The sequence below is a fragment of the Lathamus discolor genome, chromosome 6, assembly GCF_037157495.1.
Source record: "Lathamus discolor isolate bLatDis1 chromosome 6, bLatDis1.hap1, whole genome shotgun sequence".
Lineage (NCBI taxonomy): Eukaryota > Metazoa > Chordata > Aves > Psittaciformes > Psittacidae > Lathamus > Lathamus discolor.
In genome coordinates, this window is record NC_088889.1 from 81858387 (window position 1) to 81874781 (window position 16395).

General features: G+C 42.4%; 1 protein-coding gene across 5 annotated transcripts in view; it reads left to right on the forward strand.

Annotated features, from left to right (window-relative positions):
* ABCC1 (ATP binding cassette subfamily C member 1 (ABCC1 blood group)) overlaps positions 1-11524 on the forward strand; it is a 56061-nt gene extending 44537 nt beyond the window's left edge. For 4 of the 5 annotated variants that reach the window (XM_065684194.1, XM_065684192.1, XM_065684195.1 and 1 more), the window contains 10 exons: positions 54-261; positions 1001-1311; positions 2150-2349; positions 2840-2966; positions 3322-3423; positions 4383-4529; positions 5962-6120; positions 7623-7789; positions 8544-8738; positions 9988-11524. In XM_065684194.1, coding sequence (XP_065540266.1) covers positions 54-261; positions 1001-1311; positions 2150-2349; positions 2840-2966; positions 3322-3423; positions 4383-4529; positions 5962-6120; positions 7623-7789; positions 8544-8738; positions 9988-10096 — 1725 coding nt within the window. In that variant the 3' untranslated portion in view covers positions 10097-11524. Of the gene's footprint in view, positions 1-53; positions 262-1000; positions 1312-2149; positions 2350-2839; positions 2967-3321; positions 3424-4382; positions 4530-5961; positions 6121-7622; positions 7790-8543; positions 8739-9987 lie in introns of those variants that run through there. The other variant, XM_065684193.1, reaches the window with a different exon arrangement.
* The last annotated feature ends 4871 nt before the right edge of the window (positions 11525-16395 follow it).

Below are 16395 nucleotides of genomic sequence, written 5' to 3' on the forward strand. Positions count from 1 at the left end.
TTGTGAAACCTGATCTGCAAAATGAGTATTTCTTTTTTTCCTTCTATCTTCAGGTAAAGGCAACAGTGTACTGGGACTACATGAAAGCAATTGGACTCTTTATCTCTTTCTTGAGCATTTTCCTCTTTGTGTGTAATCATATAGCATCCCTGGCTTCCAACTACTGGCTGAGTTTATGGACAGATGATCCTGTTATCAACGGGACACAGCAGTACACAAATGTCAGACTGGGAGTGTATGGAGCACTGGGAATTTCTCAAGGTTTGCTTGTTCTTACCTATTTAAGTAGCTGGTTCAGAATGTTTCTAATACTGTTGGTGAACTTGTATCTTGAGAACTGCAGCAGCAGTTTGATAAGGGTTTGGGTGTGGGTTTTCATAGAAATCTGAAAAACTTGCAAATAAAACAAAACAAAGGGAAACCAACCTGTAAAATTGTTCAGTTAATGAATGTGGTTTTCTGTCATTTGTACAGAAGGGGAACAAAAGTGGTTTGCAGGGGATGATGAGCCAGCAATTGGTGGCAAAATGTCTGACCCTAGAAACGGCTTCTTGGCCTGTCAACAAACTGTGCTAGCCTGGTTTGTCACAGGAGGCCATGGCTCCATTGCCTCCTTGCAGGTGCAAGGTGGCTAAGCTGCTCAAACTGCTTGTGGGTCTATCCATGGCACCGTGGGAAGTCCAGCTCAGCAGCTTTTTGTTATGTGTTCTCTTTGTGGTCAAAGTTTGTTTGCCATTAAACCTAATACTCCAGCTATGCCACTTCAGAACTGCTGTAAAAATCCTGCAGTTAAAACTAAATGGCACTTTAAAATTAAGTGGCTTTACTCCAGAAAAGCACTCAAATGTTACGCTAAATTTTTTAAAGAGAGAAATGTGATGTTTTCACTAATTTTTTTTTTTTGTCATACTATACATATGCTAATGGTAAATGATGACAAAATGAGGAGAATGTTTTATATGAGAGGCTGAAGCAGTTAAAAACAAGTCTTCTTTTCTAGGTATTGCTGTGTTTGGCTACTCAATGGTTGTGTCAATAGGGGGAATATTTGCTTCACGACACTTGCACCTTAACTTGCTGCACAGCGTCCTCAGGTCTCCAATGAGTTTCTTTGAACGTACGCCCAGTGGAAATCTGGTGAACCGTTTCTCTAAGGAGATAGATACCATTGACTCCACCATTCCACCAATCATCAAGATGTTCATGGGCTCAACATTTAATGTAATTGGGGCTTGTATCATCATTCTGCTGGCCACACCTATAGCTGCTGTTATTATTCCACCTCTGGGACTTGTCTACTTGTTTGTGCAGGTAAGGAGTCCCTAGGGGCACTAAGACCAGCAGTCACGCACCCTCTGTTATTTAAGACAGTTCTTACTCTGCACTGGTGTTTTGACTTGAATCATGCTTGGCGGACTGTGCTTTGCATGGTTTACTGACTAGCTGATGTTAGCAGAACATTTCCTTCCGTTGTCAAGTTTGGAATGACTTCTGTGCAGAAGGTTGTCCTTTAATACCTAAGCAAACTTTATAAAAATGCCATTTGATTTTGAGGCAAATTTTGCACAGCTTGTTGCTCAGAGCCCAAATACAGAAAACCTATGAAGTTTTTTAAAACTTCCTTCCAAACAAAAGGGTAACCTTTAGAGGAGTATGTATGCATTGCTGGTGTGCCTATTTTGTCAGAATATTGTTTACAGAGTGAGATAAATGATGGCAGCCTTTCACTGCTGTCTTGTGTAGGCAGGGTGCGCTTGCTTCACTTTTACTTTACTCTTAGAAATCTAGTAGAGCCAGATAAGAGAGAAGAAGCTGGATTTTGACTTTGACTCATGAATTAGTGAATCTATTAGGCTCCATTAATAAACCATAAAGGCAGTGATACGTGTTTTATAATGTTGAACTAAACTTGCAGGAAAGAGGAGAAAATGGCCATCTCATGAGATAGTTTGATTAGCAGTTGTTTAAAGACCACAGCGTGTATGTAATGGTCTTTTAGGCCCAAAAGTGTTGGAAGAGGCATGTATTCCCATGTGAAAGTTGAATCTCTGTAAGAAACAGCCCAAACAGCAGGGGACTCTTTATGATTCCCTTTGTATTTTCAGATACAGTCTGGATGTAGCCATAATTCTCATACTCTGATTTGCAGAGATTTTATGTGGCCACTTCTCGCCAGCTCAAACGCCTTGAGTCCGTCAGTCGTTCTCCTGTGTATTCTCACTTCAATGAGACCCTCCTGGGAGTCAGTGTCATTCGAGCCTTTGAGGAGCAGAAACGTTTTATAAAGCAGAATGACATGAAAGTGGATGAAAATCAGAAAGCTTATTATCCAAGCATTGTTGCAAACAGGTAACAGTGGGGTTAAAATACTGAAAGGCAGTTATATAGGGAGGACATCAATCACAGCACTCAGCATACTTGTCCAGGGTAGGGAGCCTGTGTTGATATAGCTGTTTGACAGATGTTTTGTTTAAACTCCTGTGATGAAATTAAGATCTTAAGAATTTATTTTCTTTGTTGAGAATTCCTGCCTTACTTCTAGATAATTATTGTTTAAACATTTTGATTCATTGATCCCAATGTTAACTGCAACCGCTTTCTGAACTAAGCCAGGAATTTATGCATCTGAAATATTTATTAATTTTGGATGCCTCTAGGTTTGCATGCTGCTGGAGCAGAACCTCAAATATCCCTCAATTCCTGTGTCACTGGTGGTATGCAGATGCCATATTATTAATCTTTTCAAAACCAGGCTGTGACAGAACACTGATTGACCATGTTTCTAATTAATCTCTCAGCGAATCACCAAACAGATGCATTACAGTTTTCTGTTGTGCAGGTGGCTGGCTGTCCGTCTGGAGTGTGTGGGGAACTGTATTGTCCTCTTTGCAGCATTGTTTGCTGTGATGGCACGCAACAAACTCAGTGCAGGACTGGTTGGCCTCTCAGTGTCTTACTCACTGCAGGTAATTTTACCTTAATATAAAAAAAGGCTCTGAATTGTGAGACGGCATCATAAAGTCAGAACCTTGCTATGCCTTTGGAGGGAACATAGAGAATAATAACTACAAGTAGTGTGTAGAAAAATGCTGGGAAGTTCCTTCTGTGCCTTGCCTATGTGAGGGGATGTGGGTAAGACAACTCATCCCCTGCATGTTAAAGGCATCTGGACTTTCCCGCTGTCCAGCACTGAGTAGCCAAGATTTTGTCTGTGTTTATGCATTCCATGAACTTGCAGTGCTTTGATTGTTTTGAGTTCTTCATTTATTGCAGGGAACTTACGTAGTTTAAACTGTTTCTAGACATCTTTTCTTCTTGCAGATTACAGCATACTTGAACTGGCTAGTTCGCATGTCGTCTGAGCTGGAAACCAACATTGTTGCTGTTGAAAGGGTCAAAGAATATGCTGAAATGGAGAAGGAGGTACGTTGAGTTGTCCGTCACATCTGTAGAAGTCAGTGCTCTGAGTTCTTGCCCACAGCCTAGCTGAATGGGGTTAGAGTTGGGTATGTTCTCTGAGCTGAGGGAAGAGTAGAGCTTAGTGCTGTCAGTGCCCTCCCTCTAGGAACAAGCTGGATCTTTGTGGGTAATTCCTGTGACTGCTTTTGAGGTGTATCCAATGATATTTACACCATGTTATTTAGCAAATGTTTTGTTCTGCCCTGGGCTAAGCAGTAGAGCTGTAGAAATGTTCTGGTTTCCTACGTCCTTCAACATTATTTTTTAATTCGTTTTTCTTTTTGCTCTCAGTGTGGTGAGTAAAGAGGCTTTACCTTTTTGTTGTGATTCAGATCATGTAACAACTCGTTTTATCTGCAATTGGCTGCGGAACAGAGTTCCCCATGGCTTCTATTTGCCTTGCCTGTCACTTGAACCTGAACTTGCCGCGAAACGTTATGAGGACCCTTGCTAAGTGTTGTTTTTCAGGCTCACTGTTTATACAGTTAAAAGCCTTTTGGCACTGGCAGTAAATTCAGTAGGGTTGGTTCTCTCCTCTCCCACCTCTGTGGGAGGCTGAGGCAGCAGCTGCTTATTTTACCAGGTTGTTAATCTTCTGGTGCTTATGTCTCAGATAAACTGCTTCTAGTTGCATATCTGGCTTCCCCAGTGGTTTCCTTACTGTCATGGGGGTGTACAGTTACCTTATTTGAATGTATGCTGCTTGTATGATTCTGCCTTTTATAAGAGGAAAATTTAATCAGCAAGTAGGACTTGTGATAGCAAAGCCTTTGGCTGCATATACCACTTCATCTGCCTTGAGGCAGCTCTTTCCTTCTCTTCCCATCATCATCACAGTTCCTTTCATAAATTGCACACTAACACTGAGTACATGTTCGGTTAAAGGAGGAACTGATCGGATGTGTTTTGTGTTGTTCTTTCAGGCTGAATGGAGTATTGAACAAAGTGCCCCAGCGAGTACCTGGCCTGAGGAAGGGAAGATTGAGTTTCGAGGCTATAGTTTACGTTACCGGGAAGACTTGGATTTGGTTCTGAAAAGCATAAATGTTACCATAAATGGGGGTGAGAAGGTAATGAACCTGAATATAGTAAAGTGTTACTGTTCATAAGCCTGCATTTGTAAGCCAAAGAGAGGTCTAACCCTGTTCTGTAGTGTGTCTTGTGTCTTTAAGAACTAGAAGAACTTCTATAGAATCAGTCTTAACATGACTGGCATATACAGTGGGCTCTTACCCTTTTCAGGGTGTGTCTTGCATCATGGGATAAAGATACACTATTATGTGGGCTTGTGAAGTATCTTTTGGTCTGGTTTCATAAGGAGGTGAAGTTTATGCTGTCTTCTCTCCTCTTCCATGGAAATTTTGCTTATTTGTTTGCTGTAACCAAAGAGGAGTACAGGTTGCAGTGAGATTAAGTTCATAGAATCATAGAATAGTTAGGGTTGGAAAGGACCTCAAGATCATCCAGTTCCAACCCCCCTGCCATGGGCAGGGACACCTCACACTAAACCATCCAACACAAGGCTTCATCCAACCTGGCCTTGAACACCGCCAGGGACGGAGCACTCACAACCTCCCTGGGCAACTGATTCCAGTGTCTCACCACCCTAACAGGAAAGAATTTCCTCCTTATATCCAATCTAAGTTAATTATAGTCTTAAGAAAATGAGCCACTAAGTGGAAGGGGGAAGCCCTGAATCTAGTGTGGCAGAAGTTGCAAGGTGAGACTCTGCAGGAAAATTGGGACTTCAGAATAGATTCTCTGCATCTAGCCAAACCAATGTGTGTCTTCTGCTGCTGCTTTGCCCACACACATGCATTCTTCCTCAGTCCTGTATGGATTCTGTGATGTCTAACAATAATGTGTTGTTGCATGGCAGCATAAAAGGTAGCTGCAGGATCTACTGCCTGGCTTTCTTATTTGTGGTATCCAGCTAGGCATTTGCTTTTTTTCTGGAGTACTCATTTTCTACCTATACGGGCAGGACACTACCTCAGAAGCAGTGACAAAGGGCAGATGGCAAGAGAAACATCAACTGACCAAAGTAGCAATCTTTTATTCTTATTTAAAAAAGAATTGGTGAAGACTTCAGTCTAACTGGGAAGCAAAGCACACAGTATGAAATGGAGTGCTTCTGGTGTGTGTTTGCTATAGATTCAAATAAGATAAATGTCAAGTTAGCAAGTATGACTGAAGCGTGCATCAGACAAGGGATTAGGGAACCTTGGCTGGCTCTACCTGATTCCATCTTCTTTTCTAGAAAAATTGAAAACTTAGGTGATTGGATTGCAAATTTTGAGACTGCTTTTTGTTCTTGCTTTTTGTTTTTCATATCCAATGATTTTTCTTCGCCTCTCATCAGCCTCAATTTGTTGCTGTTTTGAAGTTTTGATAGCCCAGCAAATATGACAACCCTCTGAAAATGTGTCCGTTTCAGGTGGATGCTTGGGAATGCTTTCACTCTTCTGTGGAGTAAGTTGTTCCTGTATTTCTTCCCAACAGATTGGAATAGTTGGAAGAACGGGAGCTGGAAAATCCTCACTTACTTTAGGTTTGTTTCGGATTAATGAAGCAGCTGAAGGAGAAATTATTATTGATGGAGTTAATATTGCAAAGATAGGGCTCCATGACTTGCGGTTCAAGATCACCATCATCCCTCAGGTAGGTGTGAAATCGTGCCATTGCCAGAACTCATTCTGTCACAGTGTTGTTGCTGTAACATACTGGGGACAATCTTCCTTTTCTGATTTATAGCTATGAAATTGAGTCATTTCAGCATGCTCTTTTCATGGAACTTGAAACCAAGCTTTTTTTCTAGACTGGCTTCTATTTGCTTGTGCTTGTAATAAATAGGACCTTGGCTATGGCTGAGTTGCGATGTGGAAGCAACACCTTGGCCTTTGGACTTGTGGGCTTTGTCAGAATCCCACGCTAATCAGTTAAGTACTACAGACAGCTTTTACTGACTGGGCAGGTCTGATCCCAGCTGAACACCTGATGGGTGTCACTTGGTTAACTGAGACCATTGCTTTTTTGTCCACTAGAGGGGAATTCCAAGTCTTTTCAGCTGGGGAGAGCCCTCAGGGGAGTTTTTTTAGAGATCAATTTCCACTTTCATTTTAGGTAGTTCCATTCTTTTTAGAAACAGAATGAAGGTACGGTCTAATTTGTGAGGGATTGGGATAATGCATTGAGATTTCAGGCTTTATATGAACTCTTTGGGCCTTTGTACAAAGAATTCTGACTTTGGGAAGATCTTGTGAGTGAGGTGTGCAGTACTGTTCACTCACAGAAACTTGTACGTAACCATTCCAGTCTAGCCCAGCAGGTGTGGGTTTGGTAGTCCAAAACATTTGGAAATAGAGTTTTACAAGTATGGGGGTTAGTCTTAAGTCTTCTTGTTCTTACTGTGTGGCCTTTATTGCCTGCCTGTTCTGATTCACAGTAAGATCATAAAATGTTGTTACATAAATCACCATTGCAGCACGCTGGCAAAAACATGTGAGCACACTGCAGAAGGTTTTCTGCACCGCTTCTTTTGGAAATCTATGGAGAACTTTTCTTTCTCCTTTTGATCCGTTTGCATCAGTCTGACACTACTAAGTCAGAAGTATTTCCAAAGTAGTATTTCTGCACGTCCAGGAAAAAACTGCGTTCCTTCCATTAATACTGCAGCTGAAGCTTTCTTGAAATATGTACAAATGATGTGATTCACTAAGAAGTGGAAAGCTGACCTAGGAATCCCTGCTGATACAAGGTTGAGGAGGGACTAGTTGTTCTTCAACTAAGTAGCCCAGTAAAAAGAAAATTGGCTGTTTTGTTTTCTAGGGGTGTGTGTGTGTGTGTGTTATTGTTTGTCTGTTTGTGTTTTTTGATTGGTTGGTTGTTTTTTTTCTCCCTGGATTCATGAGTTACCGACTCGTGGAGAGGTCTGGAGCGCCAGAGCATGCAGAGGGGCAGAGGTCAGGCCCCAAAGAGGCATGAGGTGTAAGGGTGAGGGAGAACTTGCTATTACTGGAAAAAGTGAGGTCTTATTCCTAAATCCAGTAGGGAAGCTTGCTTGCAACTGCATTTGGACATGTTATCTTCCTTTCAGTAAGAAGTACTTTCAGAGCACTTGCCATGTTCTGTGTACATTGTTAATGACCTTTTTCTGTAACTAGGATCCAGTGTTGTTTTCTGGCTCTCTGCGTATGAATCTTGATCCTTTCGACCAACACTCTGATGAAGACATTTGGAGATCTTTGGAATTGGCTCACCTGAAAAACTTTGTATCATCCCTTCCTGCTAAACTTAATCATGATTGTGCTGAAGGTGGCGAGAACCTCAGGTATGTGAAAGTATTATGCTTGTGGGATGGCCTGAAGAACTAAATGGCAACTGAGACACGTGTGTGTGCGTGTGCCCTTCATCTGCAACTAGACTCTCCATTTCCACAAACTACAGCTCACTTGGGACAGTATGTTGGTAACTAGCAGTAGGAATGCAGTGTGGGCTGCCCTGTGTAAGATTTGTGGAGGGAATAGTGGAATTCATAACCCATGACTAGGCAGTCAACTAACTAGGTTCTATTCACCATATTTTAAACTCAAGTTTGGGAATTTAAAGGAATTTAACAAATACTCAGGATGCCGCAAGGTTTGACAGCTTGGGCAGGCTTGGAAAGGATTTTAGTAGCCTGCTATTTAGAGTGAATGTTCTGAACTTACGATGGCTTTTGTCCAACAGATGCAAGTTTTCTCAGCTGTTATTTTGCTTTTTGTGCAGTAACAGGGATGTATGTTCAGTCAGTAGAAACCGTATGAAGTCCAGTCCTCAATAGTGCAACAATTCGGTGAATCAGCCTGAAGCAGTTATAATAGAACCATTTGTAATGTATTCTTTTATTACATTACCAGAACTTCATTTTGAGGGGGCTGTAGTTTCAGATGATCTTAGATATTCCACAGTGAAGCAGTAAGACGACCTTATCTATTACGCTGGATTCTTGGCACCTGTATTTAAGAATAAGGAATTGTTAGGCTTCAAAATGAGTACTGCAACTTGTTCTGACTTTCTCCCACCCTCCCATTCCATCGGCATAGTGTAGGACAGCGCCAGCTGGTGTGCCTGGCACGAGCTCTGCTCAGGAAGTCCAAAATCCTGGTTCTAGATGAAGCCACAGCTGCTGTTGATCTTGAAACAGATAAGCTTATACAGTCAACCATAAAGTCTCAATTTGAAGAATGTACTGTATTAACCATAGCACATCGTCTGAACACAATCATGGACTACACAAGGTAAAGTGATACCACTTTTATCTTGAAGAATGGTATGCGTGAACTGCACTGTGCTCTACTTAAATGAGCATCTTTGTGTTTGCTAAATGTTTGCCAGTGCGTTTTTAGCCACCTCTCCAGAGAGCTGCTGGAATCCCTATTCTGATGAGTGTGGTGTGCATGTTCTGGCTTGTGGTGGCTGTGCTTGGGCTAGGGAGCTCCTCTGAGCCCCCTGTCGCACTGCTATTGTGCCATTCCTGTCCAGGCAAACTAGGAAGGAGAGGGAAGCGACAAGAGGAGTCTGTTCCTGGGTCTTGCCCTAATTTAGGCACAGCTGGAAGAGGCATCAGAACTTTTGGGAGCTCAGACAGCATAAGGAATCAAAGGAACAGGCCATGAGCTTTTCTGAAGTTTATTCCATGTTTCTCTTTCCATCACTGTTGGTTATAGTTCATACATCCTCCCACATCCTCAGCTGCCTTGCTAAGGTGTGGTTGAAGGCAGAGTTGTTGTCTCATAATTTCAGTCTAAGTGCTCTTATCACAGAATGGCAGAGAGCAAAGTGACCGGTGATAAGATTTTAATGTATTTTTATAGACCAATCTTTGTGCTGTCAATAGTGAAAGATAAGAGACAGGAACATTGCCTGTTACAGGCACAGCACCAGCAGTACTGTCACCAGTGAACACCCAGTTCAGTCACAGTAACACCATACAGTAGCACCAGCTCAGGACTTAGCAAGCATCCCTGCAGTGCCTGGCCAATTAGTGGAGGTAGCTGAAGGCAGTGTTGATTTACTGACTGTGGTAACTTGTTTTTTAAGCTTCCCATTTCCAGTTGCATGTTCGTTTAGCACAAGCTATGTCTGTATTTGTATGTCTTGTCAACAGAAGCTGTATAACAGCAGTTGATGTGGTGCAGCATTATGGGAAGGTTATTCCAGGTCTTGCAAGGTCTTGGGGACACTGGCTCACCTTGACAAGAAGTGCTGCGAGGTAGTTTCTGGCAGGCTCAGAGCATGGTCAAAAGTCTCATGGCTGCCTGAAAATGACTGGGTAAACATTTGCTACATATAAAATAGACCAGGCAGGATCAGCATTGAAGCTAGGAAGGATGGAGTTAAGAACCTCTGTCCACTCATACAGTCTGGACTGTCTTTGCCTGCATATGATGGCTGCGCTACAGTAAGTTTCTCTCTGTACATGTACACCTGTGTTCACTGACCTTGTTGATCTTCTTGTGACCATTTTTGTTTCTTCTTGTTTTGCAGAGTTTTAGTCCTGGACAGAGGAGAAGTGGTGGAGTGTGGTAGCCCAGAACATCTCCTTCAGCGAAAAGGCATTTTCTATAGCATGGCCAAAGATTCAGGATTGGTGTAGCATTTGGACTTGGTTAGTTCCTGTGAGGAAGAGGGAGGTGATACATTCAGAACACAGTAACTTCCCCTGCGCTGGCATGAACCATACAGAGCAATTTCAGACCTAGTGAAGTCAGCCATGGCGTGGTGATGGAAGTCATAGGAAAATGCAATTTTTTTCTTTTCTTTTTTTGTTTAGTTCTCTTTAGTACTGATTTTTAGCCGGCTTTAGGAGGTGCACGTGCACTGTGCAAAACACTTCAGAGACTTCATTTTTGCCTGAAATCTGTCAGTATATGCTGAAACGTCAGGTGGAGGGATCCATCAGAGAAGTGCAGAAAGCTTTTTCTTTTCATCTGCTCTTATGCTCTGAATTTCCCCTCCCTTTTTTAAATAACCCCAACCCAACAAACCACACCAGTTGTGCAAATGCTAGTGATCTGCTTGTGTGCTGATTCCTCATCTGATGAGCCATCTCCTGTGGGATGCACTTGGAACATTTTGTGGCATAGAGTACAATAGTCCAAAGATTTTTTTTTCTTGTGAAATAACGTGTGCCAGACTTTTTCATTATGGCATTTACTGTACATGGTTAATGCTTTTATTGTCCTAAAGGTTTCATGTGTTTACAGTGTATAGCAGCAAGTTCACTATAAAATGTCAGTAGTGCTGGCGTGAAAAAGCACAGTCAACTTCAGAGTAGTATTCAAGCATGTCTAGAATGACAATCACTCCAAAACTAAATTCATACAGCAGTTGCTGTGTTGCAGGATGCAGTACCTGATCTTGCACACACTTCACTCAGGAATTCTGACTTGGGTGGCGGATCCTGATAACGCCTGTGGGGACTAGGCTGAGAAGTGAGGGTTTGCCTGAGCAGAGGTTGCGGGCTGGCGTCACATTGATTGTAACACCCTTGGCTTTGGCAGCGCTGTGCTTTAATAGAAGCTCTGCCACATCAAGGACCATTAGCCTTATAGCGAAGAAACCTGCCCTTCATGCTGCTGCTGTTGACTCTTCAATTTCCTGAGAGGCTGTTCTGTTACAGTTGTTTAAAAAAGTTTTCTGTTTTCAGTTGTGTGTTGAAGGGGTCTGACAACTCAATTGGCAGAGTCTGGGTTTCAAGATCTGTGTTGAATGTTCCCTTTTCTGTGGGAGGAAAAGGTTAATTTTCTTATGTTCTGATTGGTCTTATTTTAAGAGGAAAATGCTGGAAGAAGGCAAACTTAAGCCAGATGGACTCAAATACTCAGCACTCTGAGAACGTGGACTTCTGTGAATGATATTGCTGACCTTAATACTAGACAATTGTCTTCTTTAGAGTAAAGATATTTATTTTTTTGTAAATTAAGACTGAAATTGAGTAGACTGAAATTTTCTTTGATATTTTTTGTAATGATGATACAAATACTTGCAAAGAAGGTGCAGTAAAAAAATGTTTGGAAGATAACATGATGTGTCATCTCTTGCTTTGTGTTTGACAAAGGTTTAGCTTCTGTAGTTCAGGTAATTATTGGTACTGCTAAGACCAGCCAAGCTGCTAGGCTTGATGTCTGGGGGCTGTTAGGGTGGGTAAGAAACCTGGAGTGCAAATAACAGCATGCTGTGGTAGGGCTGGATCACATCTCATGGATTGTCTTGTAACTTCAGTACTGCAGTTTGTTGGGCAGACCAGGTAACAACAATGCGTCAGTAGAGCAGAATTCAGCGGTGCTGCAGACCTTTTGTCACAGCCATGGTGTCCATGGCCTGTGCCTTGCCACATTTCTGAGGCAGCTTCTTGTCAGTTTCCCCCACAGAAATGAAATGGGGGGGGGGGGGGGAGTTTAGGGAGGAGCAGTGGGTTTTGGACTTTCAACTTGCCCAACACTTGTGCAGCATTGTGATGGACAGAAAGGTGGAAAGATTTGAGCAAACCATAAAGAATGGTTTACAGAGCAGAGAAGTGAGCTTGTAAGATACGGTGTGTGGCTGGTATTGTTTTACTCAGCTGCATTAAAATGGAGACAGATGTACCTGCAGAGGAGACCCAGACGAGGAACTGTGATACCACCATGAGACCTTTCTTGCGTTGGGGTCAGTCATCCTCCAGGAACACTGTGAACCTTCCGCTTCCACCCCCTCCTAGGAGAGCTCCGGGAAGGAACAGGGGGAAGGGTCCACTGGCATTGGTCAGCAAGACAGCAGAGCTTCATGTGGTCTCTCCTTGGCTGTCCAAACTAGTTACCGCCAACACCACCTTCTAGGCAGAGCTGCGGAGAATGTTCATTGAAGAAATTCAGGCAGGATTCAAATACCTTTGAAAAGCCTTGTGGGTTTAGTGCAGCTCATTACTGAGCTGGGGACCCTACAAGTACTCTGCAGGTTTGATGCTGAATTCAAAGAAAGTTGTGTTGCTGGAATTCTTCTGAGGAAGTTGATTGCAGATTAAAGGAAATTATGTTTTCCATTGCACACAGACAAACAGATTTACAAGCATTAACATATGCATGAGAGTAAATCCTTGGAAAACAATGTAACTGCACTTAGAAGCATGGTTTGAAATACAGCTTGCAGAATTATGCTTCTGCTGTGTAAAGTGTTTGCAGTGGAGTTGTCTGTGTAGGAATGATTTAAACTGCATTTGCAGTGTCAAACTGGGTACACTGGAAAGTGTCACTGGATGTTTTCTGTTCTACTCATGGGCTGTTTGCTATCATTTGGGGAACTGCGAATTTTTGTGTCCAAAATGCTGTATTTTGCAGGATAACCTAAATATTGCAGCAGGGGATCAGATGTCCGCTCTTGATGCGTCTTGGTCTTGTTCAGTGATGTGGTTGTTAACATGCATCATCACGCTGTTCTCCCAGTTTTACGTATTTGCACACTTGCTAGCACAAGCTGTTCTGCCCCAGCTCTGGAGTAGGTACTCTTTTCTATTTGCTTTAAATACCTGTCATTGCTTTGTGTTATTGCTGCATTGATTTATGATCCTGGTTCCAAATGTCTGTCCTCATAAAAATGATTAATACCTTGGCTGGAGGTAACATGAACAAAATTGTGTTAATGCATGACCAGGATAGTCTGAACTAACCTTAGCTTTACACAGGGGTAGCTGAACAAATGCAGCTTTCTTCCACAGAACCTCTGTGTATGAGCAGTGTCATATAGGTACTTCAGGTACCTTCAGTAGGAGTGGTGTAGTGATGTCCTGTTTCGGGTAGGAAAGAGAGGGCCATATGCTGATCCCTGCATGCAGGGTTACTGGAACCAACTGCAGAAAATGATGCAACTTGCTGCAAGGTAAGGTATTAGACTCTGGCATTAAACCCAGCTTATTTAGTGCTTGGGACACTTTTACCCCTTCTGAGTATGTAAATGCAGCCTGATGGCATGTGACCTCCAGTACTGGAGAACCTGGTGCCCTCCAGCAGGGATCAGTGATATCCCAGCTCAGGGATGAGCCTTCCCTCACCAGGAGGTGGGGAACACTGGTAAATTCGGGAGTGTGACACTGAATTCCAGCCGGTGGGCTCAGAGTCATGTAGCAGACACTTTCTTCAAATGCCTTGATGCTGGAAAGCTAAGGCCAGCTCTGAAGGACAGCATGTGGGAGAGGAGTGGGAACCATCCTGAGAGTGTATTGCAGCGAGCAGCTTAGTCCTCGGGAAGGAGGTGAGCTGGGTACCTTCACGCACCTGCTGCAGAGCAGGGTTTCCCTGAAATATTGCCATGCCATGGTCTAAGTTCATCCTGTTCTGGTACTCCAGGCCCTCTCTTGGTGGAGAGGTAATTACCTGCCCACCAGGAGGATCTTTGTAGCTGGTAGTCTTGTGCTTCTGGAGGTGGGTAGGTTCTCAGTTCCTACAGCGCATGTGGAAGCCTTGCTCCATGGTTTTCCTCCCCCCAACCTGATCTTTCTTATAAAGATAGCACAATTAATTTCATTTACATCAGCAGGAAAATAGGAAGCCTTATTTAACTGCATTGGCTATCTATGTGTGTGTTATGAAAAACTTGCCAAATACCTGCCAGGACCGAAAGTAAGTGGCCTCTTGCTCTTACCTGGAGCAAAGCTGTGCCTCTCTCCAGTTTATTCTGCACTCTTTGCTCTTTGAACTGTTTCTTCCAGTCTTTGAGAAGATGCTTCTCTTTTAAAGCAAAGTTGTTGCCTTTCTCTTAGAACCATTTTGTTCCAATCTCTTCATTAAAATATTAAGGATCTGTGAAACCAGTTCAGATCCTGCTGTTTGGTTATCTTTGCTTTCAGCAGTAATGTCTGTGCCACTGCAACCCACGTGAGGCTAGTGATGGTGTTAATAATAAACAACATTAACATATTTATTATAAGCATGTTAATATCTATAAAAGAGCAAAAAAACCCTGTTGAATTTACTGTATCAGATTCAGTGCGTGTTGATGTACCCTGGCTGACATTATTTGCTGCAACATGGAAGATACCTCATGTCTGGAAGAGCTGATTCTGCTGTAAAAGAGCTCAGGATTTTCAGGAGACCTGCACATAACACCATTGTTAGTCATGTGTGTGATTACAGCTCCTCCTATAACACTGTCCCCAGTGTGGAGACATCTGTGAAGATACCCCATAGTGGTTCAACCAGAGTAGCACAGAAACACTTGTGCCCTGGGTCACTGATGCCTTTAACATTTGGGCATTCCTGTGCCTCTTGTGACCATCTATGGAACCAGGAGTGCAACTTACAAACTGGCATGAACTTCACGTAAATCAATGCATGACATTTTCATTCTTACTTTCTAGCGTTAGCAATTTCAGTATTGCATTAAACTTGGAATCTTGGGGCAAGTATTTTACTGTCATGTCTCTTTCCTACATAAGGCTGTGCTTTCACTTTGTCTGAGATAGCCTTAAATGGGGAGGAAAAAGGAAAGGAAAAAATGAAGTAAATTGGAATTGAAGGTCCTAACTCTTGATGTCCAGATTGGACAGACAACTGGAACAGTGCTAGTGCTAATTAAGCCCTTGACCTCATGGCTCCAAAGAGAAAAATAGAGTGGGAAAGCCACTGAGATGTTAATAAACCCTCTTTAGATTAGTGGATTTTATTTGGGCTGAGCTAAACACAGCTGCTCTGTGCATGCTGGACTTGTGCTGCACAATAGCTATTAAAAGTGAATGCTGCAAATGTGTAGATGGGGCAAGTCCAGGCGCTCCTCTTGGTATTCACATTACTGGAGATGTTGGGCAGGCTTTTATTTCTTAATATTAAAATTTATTCAGTGCAACTTATGAAACAGGTTCTTACCGTAGTTCTGAGCCTGCTGTGGTTACCTCCTGTGCTAGTTGCAAATTTCAGTCAAATAGTCTAACCTGAGAAGTACATTTGGAAATACCCAAGAGGCCTCTCTCTTTAAACAGTGCTTTCTGTTCCTTGAACTAGATTTTCAAGAGAGGATGGTATCTCCAAGCATTAACTCCTTTATATATTTTGCTTTAACCAGTTCCAGATAACTTCCTTCTGATGACTATTACTTTTCTTGCGAGACTGGAACTCCCAGTTTGTCACTTACAGTACCACTTGGACATAAAGCTGAGGACTCTCGCTAGTCTGAAACATCTTTTTATTGTCACATGTAATTTTGGGAATCATAGAATCATAGGGTTGGAAAGGACCTTAAGATCATCTAGTTCCCTTTTGCCTTTTCAGCACAGCTTGATGTGTGAAAGCTGATGGTATTTTTGCTTTGTGCAAGCCAACAGCAAAACTGTGCCCTTTCTAAGATTACCAGTGTGAAAAAATGTTTTGATTATTTTCCCCTTCTGTTGCTTTCTCTCTTCATTACCAATTTAGGAACGGAAAGCAAGCATTCGGAAGATGTTTATATCAGAGATTACGGTATGCTAAAAGATGCCTGTCTCAGAATTACCCAGCGACATGGTCACGTCTATTTCTCTTTGACCTCAGTTAAAAAGAAAAAATTCCTAACTTATCTTTATCTCACTACTTCTAGATGCTCCTGGTTTTGAGACAAACTTTCTGAGTGCTCATAACTTGCATTTGTTGTTTGAATTTTTCTTCTGTCTCTGCCCTTGAGTAAGGTTTGGAGAAAGTAGAGGGGGAAAAAATTGCCTCTTTCCTGGTGCTTGAGCAGCAGGCATTGGACTTTGATATGTTAGGCATTTGTTCAGCAGAAACTGTCAACTGCTCTTAATGTGGGTGAACAGCCTACAAAACAGCTCTTGGGTAAGAAACTGCTAGGTTTTGTTGGTCTGCGTTGACTCTTACTGGTTTGAACTTTCCCATGCCCTCCCCCATTACTCCTTTTTATGCTCTATTTACTTTAGTTTATTGAAGAGACCCA